The sequence below is a fragment of the Stegostoma tigrinum genome, chromosome 18 (assembly GCF_030684315.1).
Source record: "Stegostoma tigrinum isolate sSteTig4 chromosome 18, sSteTig4.hap1, whole genome shotgun sequence".
Classification (NCBI taxonomy): domain Eukaryota; kingdom Metazoa; phylum Chordata; class Chondrichthyes; order Orectolobiformes; family Stegostomatidae; genus Stegostoma; species Stegostoma tigrinum.
Genome location: NC_081371.1, coordinates 61,885,019 through 61,907,724, shown reverse-complemented (window position 1 = coordinate 61,907,724; position 22,706 = coordinate 61,885,019). Strand labels below are relative to the sequence as shown.

Sequence of the window (22,706 nt, the reverse complement as noted above, 5' to 3'; positions counted from 1 at the left end):
TCATGGGGCAGTGACGGCCCAGTGGCACTATCACAAGATTATTAACCCAGACACCCTGATAACGTTCTGAGGACCTGATGTTCAAGTCCTGCAGTTGGTAGAATTTGAACTTAATGAAAAACTGGAATGAAGATTCTAATGATGACCATGGAACCTCTGTCAACAGTTGGAGGAAAAACACCCATCTGGTTCATCAATGTTCCTCAGGAGAAGGAGGTTCCTTAGCCAGTCTGGCCTACCTGTGACTCAAGACCAACAGTAATGTAGTAAACTCTTAACAATCCTCTAGGATGAGCAATAAATAATAGCCTGGTCAGTGTTATTCACGTCCTATGAGTAAAAACAATGCAGCACTCAAGCCCGCCTGCTCATGCCTGAACTATGTGCAGAGCTGACTCTGCCATTCTCTGTCCCACTAATCTAGTTTCCCCGATATCAATCCTCCTCCTGTGGGAACAGGTTTCACATTCTCTCCATCCTTTGGGGAAAGAAGTTTCTCCTGAATTATTTTCTTGATTTGTTATGTGAATGACCTGTTTTCCTGCTTTTCTGCAAATGGCATCACACTCTCTCTTCAAAGATATCCAAACCATTAAGTATTTTATGAGTGGAATTAGATCACCCCTGAGCCTTCTTTCCAAGACAAGATATTTCCTGTCTCCTTCTCCTTTCCTGGGGGTTGCAGCATCACAGTTCTTATACCGATCGGCTGAGTGATAGAACATAGAACATAGAACAGTACAGCACAGAACAGGCCCTTCAGCCCACAATGTTGTGCCGACCATTGATCCTCATGTATGCACCCTCAAATTTCTGTGACCATATACATGTCCAGCAGTCTCTTAAATGACCCCAATGACCTTGCTTCCACAACTGCTGCTGGCAACGCATTCCATGCTCTCACAACTCTCTGCGTAAAGAACTTGCCTCTGACATCCCCTCTATACTTTCCACCAACCAGCTTAAAACTATGACCCCTCGTGCTAGCCATTTCTGCCCTGGGAAATAGTCTCTGGCTATCAACTCTATCTATGCCTCTCATTATCTTGTATACCTCAATTAGGTCCCCTCTCCTCCTCCTTTTCTCCAATGAAAAGAGACCGAGCTCAGTCAACCTCTCTTCATAAGATAAGCCCTCCAGTCCAGGCGGCATCCTGGTAAACCTCCTCTGAACCCTCTCCAAAGCATCCACATCTTTCCTATAATAGGGCGCCCAGAACTGGACGCAATATTCCAAGTGTGGTCTAACCAAAGTTTTATAGAGCTGCAACAAGATCTCACGACTCTTAAACTCAATCCCCCTGTTAATGAAAGCCAAAACACCATATGCTTTCTTAACAACCCTGTCCACTTGGGTGGCCATTTTAAGGGATCTATGTATCTGCACACCAAGATCCCTCTGTTCCTCCACGCTGCCAAGAATCCTATCCTTAATCCTGTACTCAGCTTTCAAATTCGACCTTCCAAAATGCATCACCTCGCATTTATCCAGGTTGAACTCCATCTGCCACCTCTCAGCCCATCTCTGCATCCTGTCAATGTCCCGCTGCAGCCTACAACAGCCCTCTACACTGTCAACGACACCTCCGACCTTTGTGTCGTCTGCAAACTTGCTGACCCATCCTTCAATTCCCTCGTCCAAGTCATTAATAAAAATTACAAACAGTAGAGGCCCAAGAACAGAGCCCTGTGGAACTCCACTCACCACTGACTTCCAGGCAGAATATTTTCCTTCTACTACCACTCGCTGTCTTCTGTTGGCCAGCCAATTCTGTATCCAAGCAGCTAAGTTCCCCTGTATCCCATTCCTCCTGACCTTCTGAATGAGCCTACCATGGGGAACCTTATCAAATGCCTTACTGAAGTCCAGATACACCACATCCACAGCTCTACCCTCATCAACTTTTCTAGTCACATCCTCAAAAAACTCGATAAGGTTTGTAAGGCATGACCTACCCCTCACAAAGCCGTGTTGACTGTATTTGATCAAGCCATGCTCTTCCAGATGGTCATAAATCTTATCCCTCAGAATCCTTTCTAACACCTTGCAGACGACAGACGTGAGACTTACTGGTCTATAATTGCCGGGGATTTCCCTATTTCCTTTCTTGAAGAGAGGAATTACATTTGCCTCTCTCCAGTCCTCAGGTACGACTCCAGTGGAGAGCGAGGATGCAAAGATCTTCGCAAGTGGTGAAGCAATTGCATTTCTCGCTTCCCAAAGCAGCCGAGGACAAATCTGATCCGGGCCTGGCGACTTGTCAATCTTAATGTTTGACAAAATTTTCAACACATCAGCTTCGTCTATCTCTATCCATTCCAGCATGCACACCTGCTCTTCAAAGGTTTCATTCACTACAAAGTTCGTTTCTTTCGTAAAGACAGAAGCAAAAAACTCATTTAGGGCTTCCCCTACCTCCTCAGGCTCCACAACACAAGTTCCCTATGCTATCCCTGATCGGCCCTACTCTTTCTTTGACCATTCTCTTATTCCTCACGTAAGTGTAAAATGCCTTTGTGTTTTCCTGGATTCCTTCTGCCAAGCCTTTCTCGTGCCCCCTCCTGGCTCTCCTCAGACCACTTTTGAGCTCCTTCCTTGCCTGCATGTAATCCTCTCTAGCTGAACTTGACCCTAGCTTCCTCCACCTTATGTCAGCTACCTTCTTCCTTTTCACTAGAAGCTCCACCGCTCTCGTCATCCAAGGTTCCTTAATCTTACCCCTTCTTGCCTGTCTCAGAGGGACATATTTACTCATCACTCCCAACAACTGTTCCTTAAACCGTCTCCACATGTCTATAGTTCCCTTACCATGGAACAACTGCTCCCAGTCCATGCTTCCTAACTCATGTCTAATCGCATCATAGTTTCCTCTTCCCCAATTAAATATCCTCCCATTCTGCCTAATCCTCTCCTTCTCCATAGCTATGTAGAATGTGAGGCAGTTATGGTCACTATCACCAAAATGCTCTCCCATCACAAGATCTGATACCTGCCCCGGCTCGTTTCCGAGCACCAAGTCTAGAATGGCCTCTCCCCTCGTTGGCCTGTCAACGTACTGCGTTAGGAAACCCTCCTGAACACACCTTACAAAAACAGCTCCATTCAAATCTTCTGCTCGAAGGAGGTTCCAATCAATATTAGGAAAGTTAAAGTCACCTATTATTTTTTTTGATACAGAGGGATGGCAGTAGAACGGGCCCAATTTCAGTACCAGCTTGGGTTGCTGTCTAGGTCCCACCTTCTCATCCTTGCCTGAGATGCGGTGACCCTCAGGTTAAACCACCATCAATTCTCTCTCTTTCGCTGTCTCTATCTAATGAGAAAGCAGTCCTCTAGGAATATGGTGATATTCATCCTCTGGTGCTGCTGTCCGAGACAAGGTGAAATAGCAATGAATGTGACAGAAATCATCAGGTAAAGTGAATCAAACTTCATGCAGACAGATTGTGAGTAAGAATGAGGGGAGAGAGCCTTAAAGCCCAAATGATGAAGGAGCGTCATCATGTTGACCTCCTGAGCACGTTAATGAATCAATAGTCCACATGTGGACAAGTTGATTAAAGGGTGAGATCAACCATTGCAAGACAAGCCTTGAGCACAAGACCCGCATGGACTTAACACTTTAAATGTGGTCAAACAGCCCACTGTGCTTGGACCAGGATATATTGGCCAGTGCACTGTAGTTATCTCATTATTTCACCCACTCATCCCGTAATACCGATAGCTTTTGCTCCTCCTGTATGGTCCAGCATTTCTGCTGCGTCAGTTAGACCATTGCCCCATTGATAAGCACAAGGTGATTATGGCCAGGAACCTGCTGGGAATGTGAGCTGATCACAGAAATAGTAAAAGCCACAGTGCAACCCCCCCCCCCCACCCCACCCCGACCCCAGGTGATGTGAGGGGGCTATCGCTCTGTCATGTGAAGCACTGAGATCTGAGGATTGAGAGGGGGATACAAGGAACAAATTAAAGTCAAACAGATACAGCAAACAGGATAAAGGAGGAAAAGAAACATCGGATTGAAAGACAGAAAGGAAAAGTTATCGAGTAAACTGTATTTTTAAATTCAAAAATCTTGAACAATTCAATAGCTGCCTGCCCATGGCCTGTGTTCCTCTATTCTCTGCCTGTTCATGTGTCTGTCTAAGTGCCTCTTAAACTTTGTTACTGTCTCTGCTTCTCTCTTGCCCAGCAGCACTTTCCAGGCACCTACTACCCTCTGTTTTAAAAGAAACATGCCTCACACATCTCCTTTAAACTTAGCCCCTCTCACGCCTCGTGTTGGACATATCCACCCTGTAAAAAGACCCCGACTCTCCACCCTATCGAAACCTCTCATAATTTTATATATTTCTATCAGTTCCCCGAAGAGGCTCGATGGGTTTTGCAGCAAAATTAATCATCTCATTAAGAATTTCCTTGTACTGTTCATTACCAGCTGTAACTCGCTGAGAGGGCAAGAAACAGCAATTTCATAAAACTCGTGGGAACGTTCCAAGAAACTTTTTGTGAAGTTACCGGGAGGACTGCAGTTTACCCAGCAACGTGTAACAATTGTCTATGAATCCTTCACAAGTTAACGGGTGATTTGTGGCTGACCATCAGTGAGCAACATTAAACTCGCTGTTAATTTGGCAGCAAATTATGTTCAGTAATTCCACTGGCTTGTGATATAGTCAGACTAATTCTACATAGCATCCTTTTCTGTCTATTACCCATCCCTCAGAAACAGACAGATTGATGGAATAAGTAATGAAAAGCTTTTGAAGGTTTCCAACAGACCCCTCAGTCTGCTTCCGCACACTTTATGTTTGACTTCATTCCAGTGAGGAAACTGTCTGGTTCAGCGTGCCTTTGAAATACAATCTGTCCACCTCAAAGCGTAACAGATCCTGTGTTTCAGGTTAAAATTATGATTAGAGATAATGGGAACTGCAGATGCTGGAGAATCCAAGATAACCAAGTGTGAAGCTGGATGAACACAGCAGGCCAAGCAGCATCTCAGGAGCACAAAAGCTGACGTTTCAGGCCTCAACCCTTCATCAGAGAGCTCTTTGCTCCTGAGATGCTGTTTGGCCTGCTGTGTTCATCCAGCTTCACACTTGGTTATCCGTGTTTCAGGTTGTTTGCTTTCCTGCTGTTACTCTACAGGCGTGTTTCCCTCAGGCGGGAGCCTGGTACTTGGAGAAAGTGTTTTTAAAACAGAATAACAGCGAGGATCACACTGCAATGAACTGCAGACTTAGATCCACAGAAACAGGCCATTCAGCCCAACTATTCTGAACTGGCACCATGCTTCCAATGAACTTCCTTCCACCCCGCTCCTCATCTTCCCCATCACCATGACCTTCTGTTTGTTCTCCCTCATGTACATATCCAGCTTTTCCCTTCAATCCATCAACCCAGCTGTATAGTAGTAGACATGAGTTATATTCTAACATCCCAAAATTGACAAGAGGTAGACTCAGAGCCAACACCTGACACCTGATAGAAATGTGATCAAGGCACACTCTATGAATTCCTCAGCAATCCTACCCACAAGATCAGCCATGATCTTGTTAAATAGCAGGGCAGGCTCAAGGGGCCAGATGGCCTACTCCTGCTCCTAGCTGTTCTGTTCTTAGGTGACTCTGCGTGACCAAATCTCATTAAAACTTCACAAGGGATTACAATTCTTCATTTCTCATCACCTTGTGTTGAAACTCCCTTAAAACCGGTCCTTTTGTAGTCTCCCTCAGTGACTGTTCAAATTCCAATGTTCCATCTTTACTTGGACAGTGCAACAGTCCTTTTCCACATGGAACCTGATACACTGCCTCTCTCTCTCTCTCCCTCTCAACCCTTCCTCCCTCCCTCTCTTTCTCTTTCTGTCGCTGTCTCTATCTCTCTTTCCCTCTGTCTGTGTCTATATCTCACTCCAGTTAACCAAAGTACTACAACTGTTTTCAAGGACCTGTTAAGAACTTTGTAAAAAACTCACCCTTATTTTGAGGCAGCATTGAATGGAATTAATAGTTTCGAACAAATAAATGCCACAACTTGTTGGAACTGTTTGTCCCTTGAATGTTATGATGTTCCACAGATTGTTGGCTCCAACAGCACAAAATGCATTAAAAGGAGGTTTTCACATCCTGAACAGTCTAGCTCCAACTTGAAGATCGTGACCTTTTGTTCAAGACTCCGATCATGGGCTTTCGCTTTCCTCTATCTACCCTCAGTACATTTGCAGTGTTATCTGTGAGAGAATCACATTTGGATAACACCTGATAGGGCTGTTTCACTTCTCCTCAGAAGACATTTGTGGTCCTGGCCTGGTTTGTGCTTTCATCTCACCCCATCCCCAACCAACTTCCCTATCTGTACCTGACCATGCCCTTACACTGAATAATAAAATGTGAGGCTGGATGAACACAGCAGGCCAAGCAGCATCTCAGGAGCACAAAAGCTGACGTTTCGGGCCTAGACCCTTCATCAGAGCTCTGATGAAGGGTCTAGGCCCGAAACGTCAGCTTTTGTGCTCCTGAGATGCTGCTTGGCCTGCTGTGTTCATCCAGCCTCACATTTTATTATCTTGGAATTCTCCAGCATCTGCAGTTCCCATTATCTCTGATACAATTTTAACCCCCTTACACTGAATTCCTGTTTTGGTGCCCCTTCTGAGACGGAAACAGGTGGTTTTGGCTATGATTCCAGATGAGACCATCAAATCATCTTTCAAGCAAAGTTTGAGATCCCAGATACTTAGTAAAGAAGACCACAAGGTTCCATGGCTTTACTGAGGCTAAACTTTAATGTACAATGTTAGAACATCATATATTTCTGAAGAAGAATCCTGACCCAAAACATTAGCTTTCCTGATGTTGTCTGCCCTGCTGTGTTCATCCAGCTCCACGCTGTGTTAACTCTGACTCCAGCATTGGCAGTTCTTACTATCCCTAATATATTTACAGCTTACACTTTAACATCCAGTATTAACATATGTGGGAAAAGAGACAGACTGTGATCAAACGCCTCCCAGAAACATCAATATCAGATGCAGTGAAGACAGGCACAAAAATTTTACAGCAAACCATCCTCTCCCCCAACATACACTCCCATGCCATCATGGAAAGCCTTAAGGAGTGCTCATATTCAGGTGCTTCAATCTCTTCCCCAAGACTATATTTCACTGGATTCCCAGACTGTACTCAAGCATGTGTTCAAGGCACAGTTTAAGTCATGATAAGCTCGCTAAACTGGCAATACCTGGGTTTATTCAAGCTCAATATTTATGAAATACACCAAGTAAATGCTGCTTGTGGGCTTTCCTCTACCAATTCCAACCGCCACCCCACCCTGCTCCGGTATCTACTGTCAATGGCGTTCCAAGGCTTTTCCTGAGCCCAAAATCCCCAGTGCAGAGCCAGTAACTCCCTGCTGCCTTCTCAGGACTTTGTCCAATCTCTGACTGCCTGGAGACCCTTTCAGGATGGAGTGTTTTTCCCTGATGCAGCACACACTCAGCCATGTGGACATGCCTATTCTACCTCCATTTGGGTCTTGTGGCCAGATTTGCACAACACATCCACCCAGTAGGTGCCTGCCTTTTTTTGCTCAAGGGCAACGCAGGCTGACCAGCATTTATTGCCCATCCCTAGTTGCCCTTTGAGAAGGTCGTGGTGAGCTGTCTTCTTGAACTGCTGCAGGCTTCCTGCTGTGGGTTGACCCACAATGCCCTGCAGGAGGGAATTCCAGGATTTTGACCCAGTGACAGGGAAGGAACAACGATATATTTCCAAGCCAGGATGGTGAGTGGCTTGGAAGGGAACTTGCAGGGCGTGGTGTTACCATTATTTCTTGCCCTTCTCCTTCTAGATGGAAGTGGTTGTGGTTTGGAAGGTGCTGTCTGAGGATCTTTGGTGAATTTCTGCAGTGCATCTTGTAGGTAGTACACACTGCTGCTACTGAGCATCGGCGGTGGAGGGAGTGGGATGTTTGTGGATGTGGTTCCAATCGAGCGGCTGCTTTGTTCTGGATGATGCCAGGCTTCCTGAGTGTTGTTGGGGCTGCACCCATCCAGGCAAATGGGGAGTGTTCCATCACACTCCTGACTTGTGCCTTGTAGATGGTGAACAGGAAATAACATTCAATAACAATATTGTTTCCTCTGCTTCTCTCTTCTGTAATGTTAAAGTGAAACAAGTTTAGACTGTTCGAACAGAGCTTCCAATAGGTTTCTGACAGCAGAACCAAGGTTGTGTCAGTTGTTCCTTCTTCTGCACATTCATTTGTGGCAGTGTCTCTTTTCACTTAATCAGGCATCAGTCCTAAAGACTCATCTGAAATCCTGAATGTCTGACAATGCAGCATTCCCTCACTGCTGTACCACTTCCTTTGGATCTCAAACCCACAACCTTCACCATTCAGTGGGGCGTGTGTGAGCCACTGAACCTTGCCTGACCAGGTCTGAATGGGAAGCATGTCACGGTCTCCACTGTGATATTTACTGGATGGAGTTCCAAAACAAAAGTTGACTGTGAAATGTAACAGCTCCCGTTCATAGTTTGCCTGTTCACGCCTCATCTGGAATGGGAGCCATTCAAATGGAATTTGAGTCAGTTTGTCAACACTGATTTTTCAAAATGGTCTAATTGAATAGTGTGTCAATAGCAGAATCTGAATCACCTTGAGCTTGAGCAAGTGTTCATTCAGTTGAATTTCTCAACATCTTTTTAAAATTGGGTCTTTTCATTTTCCTTTCTAGGCTGAAGAGAAAGCACATTCTGAGGTAAGAAGTATAATGTGTTAATCAGCTGGTTCTAAAATCAAAAACTGCTCACTTCATATTGAGAGATAATGGGAACTGCAGATGCTGGAGATTCCAAGATAATAAAATGTGAGGCTGGATGAACACAGCAGGCCAAGCAGCATCTCAGGAGCACAAAAGCTGACGTTTCGGGCCTAGACCCTTCATCAGAGAGGGGGATGGGGGGAGGGAACTGGAATAAATAGGGAGAGAGGGGGAGGCGGACCGAAGATGGAGAGTAAAGAAGATAGGTGGAGAAGGTGTGGGTGGGGAGGTAGGGAGGGGATAGGTCAGTCCAGGGAAGACGGACAGGTCAAGGAGGTGGGATGAGGTTAGTAGGTAGCTGGGGGTGCGGCTTGGGGTGGGAGGAAGGGATGGGTGAGAGGAAGAACCGGTTAGGGAGGCAGAGACAGGTTGGACTGGTTTTGGGATGCAGTGGGTGGGGGGGAAGAGCTGGGCTGGTTGTGTGGTGCAGTGGGGGGAGGGGATGAACTGGGCTGGTTTAGGGATGCAGTGGGGGAAGGGGAGATTTTGAAACTGGTGAAGTCCACATTGATACCATATGGCTGCAGGGTTCCCAGGCGGAATATGAGTTGCTGTTCCTGCAACCTTCGGGTGGCATCATTGTGGCAGTGCAGGAGGCCCATGATGGACATGTCATCAAGAGAATGGGAGGGGGAGTGGAAATGGTTTGCGACTGGGAGGTGCAGTTGTTTGTTGCGAACTGAGCGGAGGTGTTCTGCAAAGCGGTCCCCAAGCCTCCGCTTGGTTTCCCCAATGTAGAGAAAGCCGCACCGGGTACAGTGGATGCAGTATACCACATTGGCAGATGTGGCAGATGGGGGGAGGGAACTGGAATAAATAGGGAGAGAGGGGGAGGCGGACCGAAGATGGAGAGTAAAGAAGATAGGTGGAGAAGGTGTGGGTGGGGAGGTAGGGAGGGGATAGGTCAGTCCAGGGAAGACGGACAGGTCAAGGAGGTGGGATGAGGTTAGTAGGTAGCTGGGGGTGCGGCTTGGGGTGGGAGGAAGGGATGGGTGAGAGGAAGAACCGGTTAGGGAGGCAGAGACACATCTGCCAATGTGGTATACTGCATCCACTGTACCCGGTGCGGCTTTCTCTACATTGGGGAAACCAAGCGGAGGCTTGGGGACCGCTTTGCAGAACACCTCCGCTCAGTTCGCAACAAACAACTGCACCTCCCAGTCGCAAACCATTTCCACTCCCCCTCCCATTCTCTTGATGACATGTCCATCATGGGCCTCCTGCACTGCCACAATGATGCCACCCGAAGGTTGCAGGAACAGCAACTCATATTCCGCCTGGGAACCCTGCAGCCATATGGTATCAATGTGGACTTCACCAGTTTCAAAATCTCCCCTTCCCCCACTGCATCCCTAAACCAGCCCAGTTCATCCCCTCCCCCCACTGCACCACACAACCAGCCCAGCTCTTCCCCCCCACCCACTGCATCCCAAAACCAGTCCAACCTGTCTCTGCCTCCCTAACCGGTTCTTCCTCTCACCCATCCCTTCCTCCCACCCCAAGCCGCACCCCCAGCTACCTACTAACCTCATCCCACCTCCTTGACCTGTCCGTCTTCCCTGGACTGACCTATCCCCTCCCTACCTCCCCACCCACACCTTCTCCACCTATCTTCTTTACTCTCCATCTTCGGTCCGCCTCCCCCTCTCTCCCTATTTATTCCAGTTCCCTCCCCCCATCCCCCTCTCTGATGAAGGGTCTAGGCCCGAAATGTCAGCTTTTGTGCTCCTGAGATGCTGCTTGGCCTGCTGTGTTCATCCAGCCTCACATTTTATTATCACTTCATATTGAATCCAGTTACCAGAGAAATAGCTAGTGTTCAGAGGTGTGTGGGTTATAGAGGGATGGGTCTGGGTTGGATGCTCCAAAGGGCGGTGTGGGCTTGTTGGGCCAACATATGTGTGCATATGCAGTTTTCCTCCCAAACACTGAAATTTAAACAGATTGGAGTGAACCTCTGCACTTTATTTCACCATTCTTTGAGATGTGGGCCTGATTGGTAAATCTACAATTCATTGTACGCCTTTAAATGGCTCTGACAGTGAACTGTTGCAGTCTGTTTGGTCTAAAGATATGTGTGTGTGTGTGTGTGTGTGTGTGTGTGTGTGTGTCTGAATATGTGGTCTGTACGTGTGTGAGAGTGTGTGTTTGTGATTGTATGAGAGAGACAGACAGACAGAGAGATAGTGGAGCCTCATTGTTATCAGAGATAATGGGAACTGCAGATGCTGGAGAATCCGAAAAACAAAGTGTGAGGCTGGATGAACACAGCAGGCCAAGCAGCATCTTAGGAGCACAAAAGCTGATGTTTTGGGCCGAGACCCTTCATCAGACAGACCCTTTTCAGTTTTCCTCCTCCGATGATGCTGCTTGGCCTTCCGTGGTCTTCCAGTTCTACACCTTGTTATCTCATTGTTATCTGCTGCCCCTGTCCTTTTGTAATGGTGAAGATTGTGGGTTTGGGAGGTGCCTTGGCAAATGAACAAAGATACAGTAACTGATTGGCAGGTGCATTGGATCTGCAACCACTTTTAAAATCAGTTTTGTGCTAAATTTACACTCAATGAGGAGCCAAACTGAAGTGATGTGAGACTGTCCCCTCCTGGGATTCTCATATCAGGTGGATGCACGCTGCCATACAGGAAGGCCATTAATCTCAGTTTGCCGCTGAAAGAGCTGTGCAGATAGACTCACCCACTTATTCTTTCCCCATGGCCCTGCAAATTGTTTGCTTTCAAATATTCATTGATTACCTTTTAAGAAAGTTCAATTTCTTTTCATCACCCTTTCGCTCATTCCAGAGTGCAGTGTGCAAATTGCCCATTATCGTTTCTGATTCTTCTGCAAACAGTCTTCAACTTTCAAGATTCAAACTCACTAATTAGATTAGATTAGATTCCCTGCAGTGTGGAAATGGGCCCTTCGGCCCAACAAGTCCACACCGCCCTTTGGAGCATCCCACCCAGACCCATCCCTCTATAACACACACACCTCTGAACACTATGGTCAATTTAGCATGGCCAATCCACCGAGCCTGCACATGATGAAGAAAGGGACAAAATTCACTTGAAGGACAAGGAGGCCTTGGTGAGAAATGTAGGGAATTTTCTATCTAATGGAGGGTTGGGAAAAATGTGTTGGGTTTCTCAAGGGATCCTGTGTCAGTCGAATTGGTTGCTGATTGGTGACTGCGAGTCTCTCACATGAAACCATTGTATCCTGTAGAAACTTTTTCAAACTCAGATATTTCTGTTTTGTGTAACAGCAAATCCGAAAGCTGCGCAGAGAACTGGACACTTCCCAGGAAAAGGTCGCCTCCCTCACCTCTCAACTTTCGGCTAATGTAAGTCACTCTTTTCTCCTACTTAGAAATTAATGATTGGAGGAAAATTAAAGACACCAAAAGATAATTTGGATATTTACCTAATGATTCCTTAGAAACAGGTTCAGCTGACTGATACTCAAATGTAGTCAAATGTCCAGCAGATGCTAATCCAACTTTGACCGAAATTGTTGTAAATAATCTGCACTGGTTGTTGGAATTTGAAGCAGCGTTTATAAGCAAGACCTTTCCCAGTCTTGGCTTAATAATTAGATGTTCAGAGGCATTACCGTCAGCAAATGGACCGTCATCAACATAAACAGAGAATGCTGGAGAAACTCAGCAGGTCTGCCAGCATTTGTGGAGAGGGAGAAACAGAGTTAATGTTTAATTTTGATACTCTTTCATTAAAACTGGGAGCAAATGCAGTGATGTGGTGGAATCAAATGGACAGTAGCCAAATCTGCAGATGATGCATTAATGGATGGAAAGGCAGTTCTGCGAAAGGGACAGAAGCAGTTTATTGAGAGGTATTGATGGATTATCTAACTGGGCAAGAAGTTAGCAAATGGAGTGCAATGTCGGAAAATGTAAAGTTGTTCATTTTGAAAGGGAAAACTAAAGAAGGGAATGTTACTTAAATGGAGAGTGCTGCAATACAAGGGGACTGGGTTGGGGTGGAGAGGTGACTTGTGCACGAGGAGTTGAACACGTGGCTACAGGGATGGTGCAGGAGGGAGGGTTTTGGATTCTTGGATAATTGGGGCTCTTTCTGAGGTAGGTGGGACCTCTTCAAGCAAGGTGGTCTTCACCTGAACCAGAGGGGTATCAATATCCTTGGGGGGGACTTTGCTAAGGCTGTTCGTGTGGGTTTAAACTAATTCAGCAGGGGGATGGGCACCAAAATTGTAGTTCAACTATAGAAAAGGTTGAGAGTAGGGTGGTCCGAAATAAAGTTTCAGGGAAGCAAGATGGCACCGGCAAGCAAGAAGTTGGATTGAAGTGTGTCTACTTCAATGCCAGGAGCGTCCGGAATAAGGTGGGTGAACTTGGAGCATGGGTTAGTACCTGGGACTTTGATGTTGTGGCCATTTCGGAGACATGGATAGAGCAGGGACAGGAATGGTTGTTGCAGGTTCCGGGATTTAGATGTTTCAGTAAGAACAGAGAAGATGGTAAAAGGGGGGGAGGTGTGGCATTGTTGGTCAAGGACAGTATTACAGTTACAGAAAGGATGTTTGGGGACTCGTCAACTGAGGTAGTATGGGCTGAAGTTAGAAACAGGAAAGGAGAGGTCACCCTGTTGAGAGTTTTCTACAGGCCTCTGAATAGTTCCAGAGATGTAGAGGAAAGGATAGCAAAGATGATTCTCATTCAGAGTGAGAGAGACAGGGTAGTTGTCATGGGGGACTTCAACTTTCCAAATATTGACTGGGAACAGTATAGTTCGAATACTATAGATGGGTCAGTTTTTGTCCAGTGTGTGCAGGAGGGCTTCCTGACACAGTATGTAGATAGGCCAACAAGGGGCAAAGCCACATTAGATTTGGTACTGGGTAATGAGCCTGACCAGGTGTTAGATTTGGAAGTAGGTGAGCACTTTGGTGATAGCGATCACAATTCTGTTATGTTTACTTTAGTGATGGAAAGGGATAGGTGTATACCACTGGGCAAGAGTTATAGCTGGGGGAAAGGCAATTACGATGAGATGAGGCAAGATTTAGGGAGCATAGGATGGGGAAGGAAACTGCAGGGGATGGGCACATTAGAAATGTGGAGCTTCTTCAAGGAAAAGCTCCTGTGTGTCCTAGATAAGTATGTACCTGTCAGGCAGCGAGGAAGCTGTAGAGTGCGGGAGCATTGGTTTATGAAGGAGGTGGAATCTCTGGTCAAGAGGAAGAAGAAGGCTTATGTTAGGATGAGATGTGAAGGCTCAGTTAGGGCACTTGAGAGCTACGAGGTAGCCAGGAAAGACCTAAAGAGAGAGCTCAGAAGAGCCAGGAGGAGATAAGAGAAGTTGTTGGCAGATAGGATCAGGGTAAACCCTAAGGCTTTCGAGAGGTATTAAAGGAACAAAAGAATGACGAAAGTAAGATTAGGCCCAATCAAGGATAGTAGTGGTAAGTTGTGTGTGGAGTCAGATGAGATAGGGGAAGCACTAAATGAATATTTTTCGACAGTATTCACTCTAGAAAACGACAATTTAGTCGAGGAGAATACTGAGATACAGGCTACTAGACTAGGTGGGATTGAGGTTCACAAGGAAGAGGTATTAGAAATCCTTCAGAGGGTGAAGATAGATTAGTGCCCTGGGCCAGATGGGATTTATCCTAGGATCCTCTGGGAAGCCAGGGAGGAGATTTCCGAGCCTTTGGCATTGATTTTTAACTCGTCATTGTCTACAGGAATAGTGCCAGACGAGTGGAGGATAGCACATGTGGTTCCCCTGTTCAAGAAGGGGATTAGAGACAACCCAGGTAATTACAGACCAGTGAGCCTTACCTCAGTTGTTGGTAAAGTGTTGGAAAAGGTTATAAGAGATAGGCTTTATAATCATCTAGAAAAGAATAAATTGATTAGGGATAGTCAGCATGGTTTTGTGAAGGGAAGGTTGTTGAGTTCTTTGAGAAGGCGACCAAACAGGTAGATGAGAATAAACCAGTTGATGTGGTGTATATGGATTTCAACAAGGCGTTCAATAAGGTTCCCCACAATAGGCTATTGTACAAAATGCGGAGGAATGGAATTGTGGGAGATATAGCAGTTTGGATCGGAAATTGGCTTGCTGAAAGAAGACAGAGGGTGGTAGTTGATGGGAAATGTTCATGCTGGAGACCAGTTACTAGTGGTGTACCGCAAGGGTCGGTGTTGGGTCCACTGCTGTTTGTCATTTTTATAAATGACCTGGACGAGGGCGTAGAAGGATGGGTTAGTAAATTTGCAGACGACACTAAGGTCGGTGGAGTTGTGGATAGTGATGAAGGATGCTGCAGGTTGCAGAGAGACATAGATAAGCTGCAGAGCTGGGCTGAGAGGTGGCAAATGGAGTTTAATGCAGACAAGTGTGAGTTGATGCACTTTGGTAGGAGTAACCGGAAGTCGAAGTACAGGGCTAATGGTAAGATTCTTAGTAGTGTAGATGAGCAGAGAGATCTCGGTGTCCATGTACACAGATCCTTGAAAGTTGCCACCAAGATTGACAGGGCTGTTAAGAAGGCATACAGTGTTTTAGCTTTTATTAATAGAGGGATCGAGTTGCGGAACCAAGAGGTTATGGTGAAGCTGTACAAAACTCTGGTACGGCCGCACTTGGAGTATTGTGTACAGTTCTGGTCACCGCATTATAAGAAGGATGTGGAAGTTTTGGAAAGGGTGCAGAGGAGATTTACTGGGATGTTGCCTGGTATGGAGGGAAGCTCTTACGAGGAAAGGCTGAGGGACTTGAGGCTGTTTTCATCAGAGAGAAGAAGGTTGAGAGGTGACTTAATTGAAACATATAAAATAATCAGAGGATTAGATAGGGTGGATAGGGAGAGCCTTTTTCCTAGGATGGTGATGGCGAGCACGAGGGGGCATAGCTTTAAATTGAGGGGTGAAAGATATAGGACAGATGTCAGAGGTAGTTTCTTTACTCAGAGAGTAGTAAGGGAATGGAATGGAACGCTTTGCCTGCAACAGTAACAGATTCGCCAACTTTAGGTACATTTAAGTCGTCATTGGATAAGCATATGGACGTACATGGAATAGTGTAGGTTAGATGGGCTTGAGATCGGTATGACAGGTCGGCACAACATCGAGCGCCGAAGAGGCTGTACTGTGCTGTAATTATGTTCTATGAAACGGAGAAAGCTAGGTGTAGCAGCTAATCAGGAAGGCTAGTGGAATATTGGCCCTTGTTTCATGGAAGTTGAAGACTAAGAGTAGGAATGTCTTACTATAACTGTACAAGGCACTTGTGAGACCACATCTGGAGTGCTGTGAACATTCTTTACTTTGGTCCCTTTATTTTGAGGAAAGATATAATTTCAATGGAGACTGTTCAGAGACAGTTTACTGGGATGATCCCTGGTCTGGAGAGATTGTCTTATGAACAAAGGTCAAACAAGTTGGGACGCCAAACACTGAAGTTTAGAAGAATGAGGGGTGATCTCATTGAGACCTACAGGGGGTTGACAGGGCAAATGTTGAGAATATGTTTCCCCACGATGGGGGAGTCTAGGACCAGAGGGCATAGTCTCAGAATAAAGGGGGAGCCAATCTAAGACTGAGATCAGGAGGAATTTCTTCTCTCAGAGGGTTGTTAATCTTTGGAGCTCCTTGCCACCGAGAGCCGTGGGACAAAGTCCTTGTGTGTACTTAAGGCTGGGACACGTGTGCCCAAAAGATTGGGAGCAGAAGCTGCCCGTATGATTAGTGCTCTTGATGTTGCATTGAGTAAGCTCCAGGATGATTGACTCGACGATGACTTGTTGCTGCCTGAGATTTTGAGCCTCATTGGGATGATAAAGGGGCCCAGGGGCAGAGAGGGCAGTGTGGGAGGGAACGTTGAACAGCAACTCTGAGTCACAACTGCATATTAAAAGGAATAGTCCAACTTTATCTGTGTTTACCCTCCCCAGTGTAGTGTCAAGAGTAGTGAAGACCAATCAGTAACTTGAAAGCAGTCCAAGAAACACACTGGTTCATCTGATGTTCTGTCTCCCTTAGTCTGAACATAGAACATAGAACAATACAGCGCAGAACAGGCCCTTCGGCCCTCGATGCTGCGCCGACCTGTGAACTAATCTAAGCCCATCCCCCTACACTATGCCATCATCATCCATCTGCTTATCCAAGGACTTTTAAATGCCCCTATTGTGGTTGAGTTAACCACATTGGCAGGCAGGGCGTTCCACTCCCTTACCACTCTCTGAGTAAAGAACCTGCCTCTGACATCTGTCTTAAATCTATCACCCCTCAATTTGTAGCTGTGCCCCCTTGTACAAGCTGAAGTCATCATCGTCAGAAAAAGACTCTCACTGTCCACCCTATCTAATCCTCTGATCATCTTGTATGTCTCTATTAAATCTCCTCTTAGCCTCCTTCTCTCCAATGAGAACAGACCCAAGTCCCTCAGCCTTTCTTCATCGGGCCTGCGCTCCAGACTAGGCAACATCCTGGTCAATCTCCTCTGCACCTTTTCCAATGCTTCCACATCCTTCCTGTAATGGGGTGACCAGAACTGTACGCAATATTCCAAGTGAGGCTGCACTAGCATTTTGTCCAGTTGCAGCATGACATCACGGCTCTGGAACTCAATCCCTCTACCAATAAAACCTAAAACACCGTAAGCCTTCTTAACAGCACTATCAGCCTGGGTGGCAACTTTCAGGGATCCATGTACATGTACACCAAGATCCCTCTGCACATCCACACTGCCAAAAATCTCTCCATTGACCCAGTATTCTGCCTTCCTATTATTCTTCCCAAAGTGAATCACCTCACATTTATCCGTATTAAACTCCATTTGTCAGATGTCGGCCCAATTCTGCAGTTTATTCAAGTCTCCCTGCAATCTGCAACATTCTTCCACACTGTCCGCCACTCCACTGACTTTAGTGTCATCTGCAAACTTATTCACCCATCCACCGATGCCTGCGTCCAAGTCATTTATAAAAATGACAAACAGCAGTGGTCCCAAAACAGATCCTTGAGGCACACCATTAGTGACCTGACTCAAGGCTGAATATTTTCCATCAACCACCACTGGTTGCCTTCTTACAGAAAGCCAGTTTCTAATCCAAACTGCTAAATCTCTCTCAATCCCGTGCCTCCATACTTTCTCCAATAGCCTACCATGTGGAACCTTATCAAAGACTTTACTGAAGTCCATGTACACCATGTCAACTGCCCTTCCCTCATCCACATGCTTGGTCACCTTCTCAAAAAACGCAATGAGGTTTGTGAGACATGACCTGCCCTTGACGAATCCATGCTGACTATCTCCAATCAAATTGTTGCTTGCTATACGATTATAAATTCTATCTCTTATAATCCTTTCCAAGATTTTTCCTACAACAGACGTAAGGCTCACAGGTCGATAATTACCTGGGTCATCCGTACTGCCCTTCTTGAACAAGGGCACAACATTTGCAATCCTCCTGGCTGTCTGGCTGACTTTTCTTCAACAAATGTCAGTAGGAGGACAGATTATCTGCTCGTAATGACATTTCTATTTATGGTTCCTGACTCCCTACAGGGTACACGATAGCCTAGTGGTATTATCACTGAACTGTTAATCCAGAGACCTGTAATGTTCTGGGGAACTGGGTTTGAATCTTGCCACAGCAGATGGTGGAATTTGAATTCGATTAAAATCTGGAATTAAGAGCCTAATGATGAACATGAATTGATTGTTGGGGAAGAACTGATCTAGTTCAATAGTGTCCCTTCAGGAAGGGAACTGCCACCCTTAACCAGTCTGTGACTCCAGACCCACAGCAATGTGGATGCCATCTGGGCAAGTAAGGAAGGGCAATAAATACCGGCCCAACCAGAGACGCCCTCATCCTGAGAATGAATAAAAAAAAATTGATTGCCACCTTTCCCTATTCACAAATTTGATAATACTTCAAGTTCTTTGCTGTTGGCTGCACAGTGATTGGGGGCTATCCTGTTCATGTAAAATGATATAAATGTGAGTCCTGCCGTTATAATGTTCCTGCTGATGGTCTGATAAACTGGATTAATTCAGTTGCGGTGTTGATCAGCTGCTCCCACCTCCCAGGGACACAGTTCTGGCAGATTGAGTATCTCGAGCCTGTTTATGGGAAGTAGGGGTCACAGTGAAGATGCCTTTATCCCTTGGAGGGGCTGTCTCCCTGAATGGTCAGAAAGTCTAGAACACAGGCAAGGAGCTTCTGAATATTGTCTCAGCCATTCAGGTCTGAGCTGAGGAGACATTCCTTTGGAATACCGTACCTCAGAGGGCTGGGATGTTCAGTTATTGAGTAGGTTCAAGACGGGAATCAATAGATGTTTGGGTATTGGGAAGAAGAAGGGATGTGGGGGTACTGAGGATTATTGTTGAGGATGATGGTCATTTGTTATCTCATTGAATGTCCAACCTAGGTGAGGGGACTGTACAGCCTAGAACATGAGAATGTAACATCTAGGAGTAGGCGTAGGCCATTCGAGTGTCCCTTGAACATGCTCCACCATTTAATACTATAATGATTGATCTCATCTTGGCCTCAAATCCACATTCCTGCCTGGTCCCCATACTCCTGCAACTCATTACCCATTAAAAATATATCTATCCCCTCCTTGAATTTTTTTAATGGTCCAGAATCCAACTTCTCTGAGATAGTGATTTCCTCAGATTCACAACCCTCTGAGAGAAGTAATGCCCCCTCACCTTGTAGGGTCATGCAACATGGATACAACTCATCAAAACTGACCAGATATCCTAATTTAATCTGGCTAGCATTTGGCCCGTATCCCTCTGAACCCTCTCATATTCATGTACCCATCCAGATGCCTTTTAAATGTTGTAACTGTACCAGCCTCCACCACTTCCTCTGGCAGCTCATTCCATACACTCACCACCCTCTGTGTGAAAAACCAACCCCTTAGGTCCCTTTTACATCTTTCCCCTCTCACCTTAAACCTATGCCCTCTAGTTTTGGACTCCCCCACCCCAGGGTAAAGACCTTAACTATTACCCTATCCATTACCGTCATGATTTTATAAACTTCTTTCAGGTCACCCCCTCAGCGTCCAATACTCTGGGGGAAATAGCCCCAAACTATTCAGCCTCTCCCTGTAGCTCAAACCCTCCAACCCTGGCAGCATCCTTGTAAATCTTTACCGCACCCTTTCAAGCTTCACATCTTTCCTATAGCAGCATCTTTGTAAGTTCATTCCCCCGTTCTTTTCTTTTGTAATGTTGTAATCTCATGAATGTTCTGACAAGGTGCGGCTGTAGACAAGGCTTTATCTTTGAGGGGAGCTCTCTAGTGCCTGCCACCTCTTCAAAACACAGGGACTGTATGTGTGTGTGCATAAGGCAACATCTTTCATCTTAACCAGCTCGAGAAGCAGCCTGTCAGAACAAAGGAACAATGGATAATTGATGGACCATTTATTTGGACCTGCAACAATATTAATTCAGTCGAACAGATGATATTTACAATAAATATACTCACAGGGGAGATCCAGCTGGTTGAGTTGGTTTGCTAAGTTGTATGAAGAGCATCTTAATGTATAATATGCAAAGAAAAACCTTTTATAATTTTCAAACTAGAAGGTCAAACAATTTCAGTTGTTTCTCCAAAGATGAATTGTTCATTTTGCATACTGTTTGAACCAGCAAAACCATTCAATTTGCCCTACCTTCAGCTGGTTTCTGAAGTTAACACTGTTGGTGTGTCTTGATTATGTACAAACTTGTAAACACTTCAACAAGGAACAAGAGGAGGCCACTCTGCCCTTCGAGCCTGTCCGTCCCATTCAATAATCTGATTTTAACCTCAAATCCACATTTGCATTGGCCAATCTGAGTGGACTTGCAAACCAACCAGCATCCTTGTCTCCTGTATTAGTAATTACTGTGATTGTTTGAAATTTGACATTCTAGCATTAGTCGCAGTGAATGTGAGAGGAAACGCTTCCGTGACATATCTCTCCTTTCAGCACTGTTAGTATTGTTGAGCAGTGAGTTCCTCTCGCTTAGCATCATTAAACAAGCACATATCAGCAAGAAAGCAGAGCATCTGAGCTGAAGAAGACTCCTTGGAGAAATTTAGCTTATGGCAGAGATTTTTATTAATAAGTTTCTTACAGAATAATGAAACACCAGACATCAGTATGCCACACCATTTCAATGACAGCAGTGAGTGTATAAGCATTGGGTTAGAGCTGTGATTTTAGATGTTACATTTTAAATCTTCAACAGTCTCGTTCCAGCTCCCCTCCAAAGGAATATTCATGTTTCCTTCATTGAGTTCACTGTAAAACTAACAGACGTGCGGAACTACGCAAGAGGTTTTGAAATGAGCACCGCTGTTGGAATTGCACTCTGCAACAGAGAATGAAGTGCTTATTTGTTGAGAGACTTGCCAAAGACTGAGTGAAGGAAATTTGCTGATGTTTCAGCTTGGAGCTCAGCTATAAACTGAGAATATCCCATTATAGCACTACTTAGCCCAATTCATATTGCATTCTGGCTCAGATAAACCATAAATGTGTCATTGGAGATATAATTTCAATGTTTTGTGGTCTCTGGCTTATTAAGGAATGGTACATTGCTTTGAGTTGCTTGCTTGCATTGTCGTAAAGAGTGGTTTCTTTTGATGGGAAGCAGAGAGAGAGAGAGAGAGATCTGTCAGCACTGGGATATAATTACATACCTCTCACCAAGAAAATTTCAACAATGATGATAGACCTTCTGACACAAACCGTGTTTCTTGTGCAGAGATTTTTTTACTTGAACCCAGGTGCCATTTTATTGAAGATATCTGACAGTTTTGTCCTCTCCATACGATTGATGTTCCATTTAGCAGGAGTCGAATTGAGAGAGAAAGTTATTACATTGTAATGAGGCCTGTCATTTGCCCAATGCATAAGTGCATTTGAGGCCCTGAATACTGATGCAGTCTGTGAATAAATCTGCTTACCGGTACAGGCAATACATGACTTTTTACAGCCTTGAGGTGATCTGAGTTTAGAAGTGGAAAGGATTCCAGATTTCCCATTTGCCTTTCACCCATGAAGCCTTGGAATTGCAGGCAAAGCTGTCTCCTGGTGATTGACTTCCCAGGATAACGTGAGTGTTAATGCCATATTTGTGGAGCTCATTGCTGACCTGTCCTGGGTTTGGGTGGAGGGGGAGGGAGCAGTGGGTAGCAAATGCTGGAGACCTTAAATGAGATAGATGTTTGTAGCAAAAGCTGCAGACAATCTTAAACATGAGTAAATTGCCCAATTGTGAAAAAGTAGCAAAGTGAGTGCAAACTGCTGCTCAAACTTTCCCAGAGCAATTAACACCTTCGATGTACCTCCGTAAAGCTTTTCCATCAATTGTTATTGGCTATAGCAACAGCAAGATTGTTTCCATGGAGATAGTGGGTTTTCTCCAGGTGCTCCGGTTTCCTCCCACAGAACAAAGATGTGCAGACTAGGTGGATCGGCCATGCTAAATTGTCTGTAGTGTTCAGGGGGTGTGTGGGTTATAGGGGGCTGGGTCTGGGTGGGATGCTTCAAGGGTTGGTGTGGACTTGTTGGGCCAAAGGGCCTGTTTCCACACTGTAGGGAATCTAACCTTTTAAAAAAATGGCTGATCTATGGCCTAACCTGACTTTGGTCCATATCCATTAATGCCTTTGCTCTCATCAAAACTACTCAGTAATGTTCAAAAGTTGAATCACAACACCAGTAAAACAATTATATCATCATTCCCAGCCTCATGCCAACAAGACTGAGATAGATTGAAGCAATTTAGATTAGATTCCCTACAGTGTGGAAACAGGCCCTTTGGCTCAACAAGTCCACACTGCCCCTTGGAGCATCCC

General features: G+C 45.4%; 1 protein-coding gene across 4 annotated transcripts in view; it reads left to right on the top strand.

The window, feature by feature from the left end:
- The window catches only part of nav3 (neuron navigator 3), an 824,703-nt gene that overhangs the window by 727,605 nt on the left and 74,392 nt on the right, over positions 1 to 22,706 (top strand). For all 4 annotated transcript variants that reach the window (XM_059652602.1, XM_059652603.1, XM_059652604.1 and 1 more), the window contains 2 exons: positions 8,748 to 8,771; positions 12,100 to 12,177. In XM_059652602.1, coding sequence (XP_059508585.1) covers positions 8,748 to 8,771; positions 12,100 to 12,177 — 102 coding nt within the window. The remainder of the gene's footprint in view (positions 1 to 8,747; positions 8,772 to 12,099; positions 12,178 to 22,706) is intronic.